This window comes from Gossypium hirsutum, chromosome A05 (assembly GCF_007990345.1).
Source record: "Gossypium hirsutum isolate 1008001.06 chromosome A05, Gossypium_hirsutum_v2.1, whole genome shotgun sequence".
NCBI lineage: Eukaryota > Viridiplantae > Streptophyta > Magnoliopsida > Malvales > Malvaceae > Gossypium > Gossypium hirsutum.
The window spans coordinates 36,243,360-36,254,321 of NC_053428.1; the positions used below are offsets into that span (position 1 = coordinate 36,243,360).

General features: G+C 30.1%; 1 protein-coding gene and 1 pseudogene across 2 annotated transcripts; both read left to right on the forward strand.

The window, feature by feature from the left end:
- Positions 1-397: 397 nt before the first annotated feature.
- On the forward strand, positions 398-4,390 carry LOC107904343 (protein PIN-LIKES 3). 2 transcript variants are annotated; one of them, XM_016830681.2, is made up of 11 exons: positions 398-903; positions 1,805-2,057; positions 2,146-2,225; positions 2,357-2,481; positions 2,564-2,685; positions 2,783-3,016; positions 3,162-3,254; positions 3,379-3,479; positions 3,633-3,685; positions 3,770-3,955; positions 4,143-4,390. In XM_016830681.2, the coding sequence occupies exons 2-11, from the start codon at positions 1,923-1,925 to the stop codon at positions 4,265-4,267; spliced, it is 1,254 nt and encodes a 417-aa protein (XP_016686170.1). In that variant the 5' UTR covers positions 398-903; positions 1,805-1,922; the 3' UTR covers positions 4,268-4,390. The 2 variants fall into 2 exon arrangements, with proteins under 2 accessions (XP_016686170.1, XP_016686171.1); XM_016830682.2 differs by lacking the exon at positions 398-903 and adding an exon at positions 1,611-1,654.
- Positions 4,391-8,407: 4,017 nt separating this feature from the next.
- On the forward strand, positions 8,408-10,557 carry LOC107902500 (3-dehydrosphinganine reductase TSC10B-like; annotated as a pseudogene).
- Positions 10,558-10,962: the final 405 nt, after the last annotated feature.

The following is a 10,962-nucleotide window of genomic DNA, read 5'->3' on the forward strand; positions in this document are numbered from 1 at the left end:
TTTACATTAATTATTACTTAATTAGTGTTATAATTATATAGTAATTAAAATTAATATTTAACACTATAAATATATGCATCATAGTAATGCATTTTCATTCAAAATAAAATTACTAGAAAATTATATTTTTAAATAGGTTTTGTTTGTATCTCCAAAAAGTGTATAATTTTCGTTATGATTCGAGATGCATAGTCATTATTATTTAATATTTGATTACATTAAAATTAAGCGGGTTTGACCATTTGAATAATTTCTATTTCATGTTGAATTTTAGGTAAAAACTTTTAAGTTTGACCATTAGTTTTAAATTTATAATAATGTTTAGTAAATATTAATTTAAATACAAAAAAAAAAGAGCCCAAACTTTTAAAAAGATTACGAAATGGTGTTTTAAAATGGTTTATTTAGGAAGCCATTATGAAAAATAAAAGACATCAAAGATACTTTTAATTTAACCAAAAAGAACACTGCTTTCCTAGTGGCTAGCCACCATATAGCCTGACAGCACAGGCTTGCCAGCTCCTCCTCCAGATCTCCCAATCTCCCTTTATAACTAGTATTGTCACAACCCTCCCTCATCTCCATTACAAAACCCTCCACTATTCTATTAACCCATCCACCTCCCATTACCATCCAACCTTAGATCTTTCCCAACCATTCCTTTGATCCGAAAGACGAGAGAAGGAGAACATCCGGTTTAGCAGGACTTATCATCTCAGTCTCCATCAGCGTCGGATAAGTTGCAGCGGCCGCGGCTGGGGCATTTTAACGTGCTTGAGGCTGCTTAAAGAATGCAAATGAAGCTTCTCGTATGATAACAACACTTAATAAAAAAAAGAGGGGGGCCAGTGATAGTTCCAAGTATTAAGGGCTTAACGCCACCTACGGTCTCCATCTACTTGGGTACAAATTGCCTCTCTTCACTTGCACTTCTTTTCATAACCTATTTCGTGAATATTTTGTTTATATGATTAGACATGTATGTGGGTCTACATCCATAAAATAAACTTGCATGCCTATGACCCTAATGAAGAACTTAAAGTTATCTATATATATATATATAAAATTCAAGAGTCACGTGATTGTGTTGCATTTGTAATCTCATTCACATGCACTTATTTAATTCTATATTAAAGTCTGAGCATATTTAATCAAATAGACAATATTCTCCAAATAATGTATGAAAAGAATTTCTTAAATTAGACTAAGGGAATGTATTCTTTCAGGTGGAATTTCATTGACTTATTAGTAAGGGAGAGTGTTCTTCCAAACCTAGTGATTTCATTATTTTTTGAAATCTTTAACACGAAATTGATTTCCCAAAAAATCTATTTTAATCTGTAAAAACAGTGGCTTTGGATGCTTATCTATAATAAAAAGAGAAGACATAGTCATGATTTAAAAGTAATGATTTGGAAAATTTAGTTGAAACCATGAGTGGGTTAAAGTAAAAGTATTGTCCTCACACTGCTTCCAAAAGCGTGCCCATGAGTGGTCAGTTAATAATAATTTTAGGCCGGAAACTTAATACGAGGGACAATCGTGACGTATTTATTATAAATAATCCTTTCTCACAATTTTAATTGCATTATATTTCTAATACCATTACTATCAACATCTATCAAACTTATCGCCTGCTATATCTTTGGAATCAGTAATTTCCGAAGCTTTATTTTTTTTCAAGTACAAAATTAAATAAATAGCCTGTCAATGTATATGCATAGATTTTGTGCAGGAGAGTTACGTTTTTGTTGAAAAGTTTGAATTAATCATCTGATTCTTTGTTGTGTGAATGCAATATCAGTGGCATTGACGATAGATGGAAGTTGTTAAATCAAGTCTTTTAGGACTTTGAATATTGATTGTTTATTGGATGTACAAGTGGAATAATCAAGTTGAAGATCAGGTGTGAGTATAGGCTAATGGGATTCCTTGATCTACTCCTTGTGGCACTGATTCCGGTTATAAAAGTGCTTTTCATTACCGGAGTTGGCTTGTTTCTTGCTTTAGATCATGTCAATCTGTTGGGACCAGACGCCAGAAACCATTTGAACAAAGTAAGTTTATGCTATTTTACTCAGCCTAGGGTTTACTGGTTTGTTCAGTTGTGTTTTTAATATTTTCATCTCTCTTGTTGGCTGACAGATTGTATTCTATGTGTTTGGCCCTGCACTTGTGGCAACGAACTTGGCTCAAACCATAACCTATGAAAGCTTAGTGACATTGTAAGTTTCCCCTACTGGTATTTTCATATCCAGAGTTACACAATCGAGTTTTATTTAAACTATTGCATATTCAATATATTAAACTAATAAATCTTTAGTAATTTGATTTATTGAGTCAATTAATTTTGTAGGTGGTTCATGCCGGTGAATATTTTGCTCACATTCATGATTGGGTCAGCACTTGCTTGGCTTCTTATAAAAATCACTAGAACTCCTAAACACCTCCAAGGCATGGTCATTGGTTGTTGTTCTGCTGGTAATTTCTCCTCCCTCAATTTTTTTTTTATATGTAACTGTTGCAATATGATTATTAATTTATAAATTGAATGTATGAATAGGGAATTTAGGAAATTTGCCACTCATTATAGTTCCTTCAGTCTGTGAGGAATCAAATAATCCATTTGGAGAATCATCCACTTGTTTTTCAAATGCCCAGGCCTATGCTTCACTGTCTATGGCGGTATCAACTTATCACTTACAACAATCTTTCCTTCATCAAATTCATCTTATGTTTTACGGATTTGGGTTTGAATGTTGTATAATTCTGTCACCTACAGACAGGAGCCATCTTTATATGGTCATATGTGTATGGCATTATGCGTTCATACGCAAACAACTACAAAGAAGCTGGGTTAACCATCAACATCAACTCTTCACAAAAAAATTCCTACTCGGAATCAGATTTGGAAACTTGCCGAGAACCTTTACTACCCTCAAAGGATTGGGTTGCTGCTTCAGATGAATATTCAGTACAACAACAGCCTCACGGCAATTTTGAAACACAAGAAAAGGTTACCTCATCCTTTTCCTTTCTCTAATATTATTTTATGGATCATTCATCGATTAAAATAGCGGCTGCAACGTGATTACGGTATTCAAACTTTTCGTATAGTTCTTTAAATGATTATGATATTAGTATTTTTTTATTATTATCAGATTTCAGCTTTGAGGAAGAGATTTCAATGCATAACTATGACCATGAAGAAGATTAACCTAAAGGAAGTGTTTGCACCATCAGCAATTGCAGGAGTATGCCAAAATGCTAACATTCTATATATAGTCTTCAAATATTTATATTATAGAGCAAATATTGCTCATTAGCCTTTACCAATAACTGAGAATCGCCTCTCATTTGCATCATTTTGGCCCTCAGATGGTTGGATTCTTCATCGGGACAGTCTCACCAATCCGACAAATCCTAATTGGTGCCGATGCTCCTCTTCGTGTTATCGAGAATTCTATAAATTTGCTTGGGTATGTATTTTGCTTCTCATATTTTGTAACTTCAACCCACACTAAAAGTGTGGGTTAATACATAAATTTAGATATTAGATTAAAAGATATATAATTCAGAATCTATTAATTAGAAAATGTTAAGGACTAAAACCAAAAACCTCATGCACACAGGGACCCAACAGTTGCATGTATGACCTTGCTGGTGGGAGCAAATCTTCTAAAAGGTGATTCATATGTGAAAATTAAATTAAAATTTATGTATTGCCTTACACGTTAGATCAATTTATAATTTTAAGCTTGATTTGCAGGTTTAACAAGATCAGATATTCGTCCTTCAATCATTATAGGGATAATAGCTGTGAGGAACGTATTCATGCCTCTCTTGGGCATCGGTGTTGTTAAAGCTGCACAGCATTTGGGCTTGGTTGGAACAGACGCCTTGTTCCAGTTTGTTCTAATGCTTCAGTATGCCCTTCCGCCTGCCATGGCTGTAGGTATGTATGATAACCATATGCTACATTAATTGTTTTGCTTAAACCATAAAAAATTGTCTGCAAAATCTTACTGTTTTTAATCAACTACCGAAGATAATACATTTCAAACTCCATGGCAAATACAAATCTTTGATTCATTGATTTATGATGTCTTATTCATGGGCTTATTCTGATGATAATGGCACAGGCACAATGACACAACTATTTCAGATGGGTCAAAGTGAAAGTTCAGTAATAATGCTATGGACATATGTTGTAGCAGCATTCTCCCTCACCCTTTGGTCAACGGTTTTCATGTGGCTTTTATTTTGATTTGGTTTGGAAATTATTGGTTCACATATACATGTTTCTCTATTGACGAATTTAATATTTTACTTTTTCTCAAGTACTGAATCTCATTGACATGGAAATCAAATTCCTTCTCTCTTCCTACCATCTCCTATAGGTAGATTTATTCCGATTATTATTTTGAAATGGAGTATTTATCAAAATATATGTATTTATTAAACCTCAAAATATAGGTTTTAAATTTTATTCAAAATCACATATATTTATATTTTATTTTTAACCAAAATTCAATTTTAAATTAGAATAGAAATACGAATAAATATAATCAAATTTGAATTCAAATATATCTCCAACATGAAAAATAGATACATATAGTCAAACCAAATATCTAACTTCCAATTCTGAGGGGAACAAGAGTTTGTGAGTAATGGGGTTGATTAGAGGTAGACAAAATCATGATGGAGGAAGATGTGTCGTCCTCACTCACTCACATACCTCAATTACTTCTTCACCAACTCCATGAAGAGGATTGAGACTGGAAGAGCCTTGATTTTCGCACTTCAAATGTCGCTTTTGCCACCTCAACTCCTAAGATTTTCCAATCATTTTTTGTTTCAATAATTTTGCGCTTTTTCGTTTTTAATTACCGTATTTTTTCAATCAATTTCTATTATTAACTAATATAGTAACACTTTGTTTGAAAAGTATCTTTTAACCCAAATCTTGATTTTAAATAAAAAATTAATAAATAAGTAATTTTTTAAATTAAACTTCAATTCTAAATTGGGCTCTTAATTAAATTAAAAAGTTAAAATTTGTAACTTTCTATTTTTAAAAAAATATTTCTCAATATTTTTTATCCCCTCATTTAATCTTTTACTTTATAATATAAATTAAACTAACTAATTCAACTTCAAAACTGAAAACCCCTAGGTAGTTGGTCTTCTCTTCTCCCTTCTCCTTTCTTGGTTTTGCATGGATGAAATGGATAAAATAATGTTTGTTTCTACCTTAAAAGTCCACTACCCGTGTTTAGTTATTTTATTTATTAATTTATTATAAATTTTATCACATTTTTCTTCAATTATAACACAGGTCTAAAATTAACATTTTATTTTCTTAAATGGTAGCAAACGCCATCAAACTTTTCAAAAGTTCTTTTTCACCAAATTTTTCAAAAACATTTTTCAACCTCAATCCTAATTGTTTTTTTACCTACCACATTTTGCAAATCATTTAAATATTTATTATTATAATAAAAAATCTTTATATATTACTAAATTTATTTAACAAATATATTTATAAAAAAATAATATAAATAATAAAAGAGGAGAAATTATTTTACGGACCCTTATCATCACATCATCCATGGTCCCTTTTCAATTATTTAATGACATTTCAACATTTTTTTCCATGTCAATGATACATAATTTTGATAATTTTTTTATTTGAGCCTTGACTCGTAGACCTTGAAATCTAAACTCCAAATTTTAAACCCAAATTTGAGCCCCAAACCATAAACCTCAAACCCAAAACTTCAAACCATGAACCATAAACCTTAAACATTGAACCTTGAGTTCAAGATTCAATGTTTGGGGTTTATGATTTGAGGTTCAAGATTTGGGTTCTGAGTTCAGGGTTAGGATAAAAAATACCAAAACTATGTATTAATGACATGAAAAAAATTGTTGAAATGTCATTAAATAATTGGAAAGAGACCATAGATGATGTGGTGCGAAGGGTCCATAAAATAATTTCTTATAAAATAAGTTTTAGTTTAATGGTAAAGTATAATTGTGAAAAATTAAAGACACATGAATTCAAATCCTATTGTGCTCATTTTTTTTTCTAAATAAAAGATATAAAATGATAAAATAACCTTAAAATAATACAATTTACTATGTAAAGTGTAGGTATTTTTGTTTTTTAGCTAAGTTGGTACCAAACAGATTAACCAAACACACCAACATAGTTAGAAGTTTTATAATAAGTATAGATTTATAATAATCAATGCAAGTAAATAGCAAATTAAAATTTTCAAGAAGTTTTTTTTTCCTCCAAGATGTTTACTTCTTCACTTTTGTTTTGCACTATGGCGGTGTTAGCCTCTGGGCTAGCTTTTGCTTGCCTTTTTCTCCCTTCATCCCACTGAACCTCTTTTTCTTTCTTTTCCTCATTCTCTTCATGTGCCTTCTCTCTTTTCAGTTTGCGAATATATTTTGTGGGTCTCTTTTCTATATTCACAAGTTGTAATGGACAAATGACAATGCTTTTCGTCGTTAAAACTCTACTGATTACCAATAGTTTCTCTTGGTATGTAGGTGACTTTTCGTCGGCTTTTTAATTTGTTTTCATTTTGAGAGTATTTTAGAATAATAAATGATTTCATGAGTTAGTTTCAACCCATATTATCTTAAATTTTATATGTTTTTTTTGTTTGCATCCCATTGTTTAACAAGTATTAACTTTTTGAAGTTTTTGTTAACATGTTTTTTAGTTTTGTTAATGCATGTAGTCTTGCTTTTGTAAGTAATTTTAGGGATGGTTTTGTCATTGTCATCTCCAGTTTGGTGGATGTTTAATTCTCTTGTCGATTTTTATCCGTCACTTTGAACCATCCGATGTTGATTTCATTGTCGTATTAAGTGCTTGCAATCACTTCAAATATGTCGTGTTTGAGTTGTGACAAAGCTAATTGTCAATGCGTGATAATGATGTATTGATACTGAGGTTGAAGCCTTTATTGTGTTAATAGAGCTTGTTCTTCACCACCTACGACGAGTGTTTGTTGTTTCCTTCACCCTCCCGAATTTTATGGTCTCATTCATGTAATGAATTAATAGATTTCCCTTTCAAAAATTTCTTTTAGAGAAACAAATAATTTACAATAAGATACTACTATTGGAGTGATAATATTATTGTATATTGACATTAAATGTGGGTTTTGAAAGGTACTCAATAATTGAATTTTGGTGTAATTGCTTATAATTATAAATATATTATTTTTTGATAAAATTGTAATTAGTAAATTCTACTGAATTTAGGGTGCATTTCGTTCACTAAATATTAGATTATGCTCGGTAATAGGATTACGGGAGTGAAAGATTATGGGTGGAATGTGGTATTACCTTGCTTGGTTCATTTGGCTAGAATGTATGACTCATATATTTAGTTTATGGAATGTAAGATTATTTAGAAGCGCATTTTACTCAATTATCTTTGTTATGAAATGTAAAATTATCTAAAAGCACATTTAAAAAAAAATCTAAATTGATTAACATAATAAAAACAAAAAATAAATTAATTCAAAATTTAAGATTATGTACATAATCTAAAATAAGACAAGAAATGAGTTATAAGAGATTAAAAATATAAAATTACAAAATAGCTAAAATGTTGACAATACTCTTATTTTGAAATATTATATTTAGCAAACTAAAGCGTGATAAATATATTTGCTATATTTCTTCAAAGCTGAAAATTGAAATAATCACGTGAAAGTAATAATTAATCATGATAATTTTCAAGTTTTATCTTTTTTATTCTTTTTAATTGCATATTGTGGACTAAATATGAGAACTATTACCTTAATAAATATTAAGATATTGAAATTTTCTTATCAAAACCACATATATTTTTTGTGGTAGGTAAAGTTGGGTAAGATTCGATTCGAAAAATTTAATAAAAAATTTAAATTTTGAATTAAATAGTTCGAGTTATTTGAGTTAATCGAGTTATTCAGATAAATTCAAATAAAAAATAAAAATTTCAGTTTAATTCGAATATAAATTGCAACATTTGAGTTATCCGAAAATTTGAAAAAGAAAAGACAAAACTACATTATTTTGATAAATGTTTATTTATCAAGTATACTTATGTAATTATATTTATCAAGCATACTTATGTAATTAAATAATCTTATACTTCGTCTACTAATTAAATAATTAGTCTATATAAACATAATATATTTATAAATAATATGATTCGTTAATTCAATTCTACTCCCTCTCCTAGTGGTATGTATTATAAGTTTATTATTATTCAATTTTGATAATTGGCGGTGGGGATATGGTTGGTTGAATTTAAACTCAAGCTTCATCCATATTGACGCCTATAAATTTGGGTTTAGAGCAACTTTCATATTTGAACACCTCCTTTTAATCACCACCGTCCATTTCCCCATCACAACCGTCAATGTTCCTCTTCACTCTCCTCCTTGCACCTTTCCTGCTCCTCCTCCTATACTTCATCGTCCGGCCAGAACCGGTCACCATACCAATAAAAAAGCGTCACGTGTTCATAACCGGCGGTTCGAGTGGCATAGGCTTGGCCTTGGCTCAAAAAGCCGTGTCAGAAGGAGCTCGTGTCTCTCTCCTGTCTCGCTCCCTCCATAAACTGGAGGAGCCCACGGCGTCGACGTAGCAATCTTCGCTGCCGACGTCCGCGACTACGACGTCGTGGAAGGAGCGGTGGTGGAATCTGGGCCCATTGACGTGCTGGTGGTTAACCAGGGAATATTTGTACCGCAAGCATTGGAGAAGCAGGGACTGGATGAGATAAAGTTGATGATAGATGTAGATTTGATGGGGAGCTTTAACGTTATCAAAGCGGCTTTGCCATTGATGAAGTACAGGGAAGATGGCGCGCCAGCTGCCATTGCTCTCATCACAAGTCGGTCAAGTAGGTTCATCACTCTTGTCTACTCATATCTCCATTTTTTTTCTTACTTCATACTATTTATAAAATTTTAAAACATTAATTTTTTTATATTAATATGTATAGATCGTATAATTAAATTTAAATAAAATTTATTATTTATTTATTGTTATAAAATGGCAGATTGAATTTAGTATTGCCAATTAGAAAAAAATTAGTGATATGGAAGAAGCCATACTAATTCAATTAATAAATTAATAATTAATTACAATATTAATGTTTTTTATTAGTTGTGTATAAATTTAATTAATATAATAAAATTTTAACCCTCAACATGTACACATTTACATTTTGTTGACTTAGTCTTGATTTAACAAAAATTAGCCTGTAACATTTGTGTAAATTAATATGTAAATATTGAGGCTAAATTAGTTGAATTATTTAGTATCAAAATTAATTTGACAAAATATATAAACTTCGAGGGTTAAATTTTTTATTATATTAATCAAAATTATGTGTAATTGGCAGAAATTAACATTATGATAAATTGCCCTTAGTTGTTCATTGTTAAATTTGACAAGGAAAAAATTACTCCGATTTTTTTTAAAAGGGACCAATTTATTTAATATCAAAATTGAGAAAGACCAAAGAGATACTTTTACCCAAAATTTTGATACGATATTAAACACATTTTGTATAAAATAATAGAATTTGTAGTTTATAAAAAAAAATCCAAGGACATTAGGAGCTAAGCTAGAAATTTTGTTTAAGGGGCGAAAGTTAAAAATAATGTATTAAAAATATTTAAATTAAATTATTAATTATTTAAAAAAGTTAAAATTATAATTATTCCATTTAATTAAAAGTTAAAAAAACTTAAATTTTTTTTAATTTTAGAAGGACCTAAATAACAATTTAGTCATTTAACCAATTATATCTAGATCCGTTTGTTATTAAGTAAGTTACTCAGACAATGACAAAAAAGAAAAGAAAAATAGTAAGAAATGCCATGTTCAAGGCACCTAACTCGGGCATGTCTATATACAAATTTGAAGTTTATTTTAGTTTTGTTTTAGCAATTTGAGATTAATATATATATAAATATAAATTGGATTATAGTAATGGTAACATTATTGTATTAAAGTATGAGTTATTTATTGTTGTAATAATTTGCTATAAATTATATTTTCCTTGATTGATTTTCTTTTTTTGGGGTAAAAAAATAGGTAGGCATTTATGGGTACACTACTTATTCAGCAACAAAATTTGGGCTGCGAGGGCTAGCAGAAGCATTGCAACAGGAGCTCATTTCTGATAACATTCATGTCTCCCTAATTTTCCCTCCTGACACTGAAACTCCTGGTCTTCAGGAAGGTATCACATTTCTTTTTTCTTTTACTACATTTATATGATAATCCCAACCCCAGTCCTTTTACTCACTAAATATATATATATATATAGAAGATTAAAGTGTTGTTTGCGGCATTTGATCTCTTTGTAATCATTCAGCTCTTACAGGGTCTGTATACATTACCTATGTTTTTCAGTAGACTTCATTGTGTCTGCTCTGCTTGTCTTAATATCACAAGCTTCACATCCTTTTTTTCACTAATAAAACTACGATTTTTGGCTGAGAAAAGAAGTCAATTTGGGTGTTAGAATGCATGATAGTAAATTTCATTTTTAGACTTCTACTTGTGTCAGTTCATTGTTTCAGTAATAAATAAATTATGTGTAATCCACGTAGTAATTCATATGTATGTAACGACGATAAGTTAAAAGTATTAATTTTTTTCATTTATTTTGAAGTGATATGATAAAAAATATAAATTTAAAATATAAAAAAATAAAATGAATGACTAAAATAATTTTTTTAATAAAATTAGAGGGCTAAATAAATTATTATGCCTTAAATTTATGAATTTTGGCTTAGAAAAAAAAAATCAATTTGGGTGTTAGATTGCATTAAAACCAAGATAGTCAATTTGAATTTAGAGTTCTAGTTGTATCACTTGCTTTTAGATCTGACTATGAGTCGAGTCGGGCTGAGTCAATGCAAAATT

What these genes read in the sequence shown, in the direction of transcription:
- LOC107904343 (XM_016830681.2), top strand. Translation starts at nt 1,923, where the DNA reads ATGGGATTCCTTGATCTACTCCTTGTGGCACTGATTCCGGTTATAAAA. An exon ending in CACCATCAGCAATTGCAGGA is followed by an intron (nt 3,255 to 3,378) that starts GTATGCCAAAAT and finishes TTTGGCCCTCAG; the next exon opens with ATGGTTGGATTCTTCATCGG. An exon ending in GGGAGCAAATCTTCTAAAAG is followed by an intron (nt 3,686 to 3,769) that starts GTGATTCATATG and finishes CTTGATTTGCAG; the next exon opens with GTTTAACAAGATCAGATATT.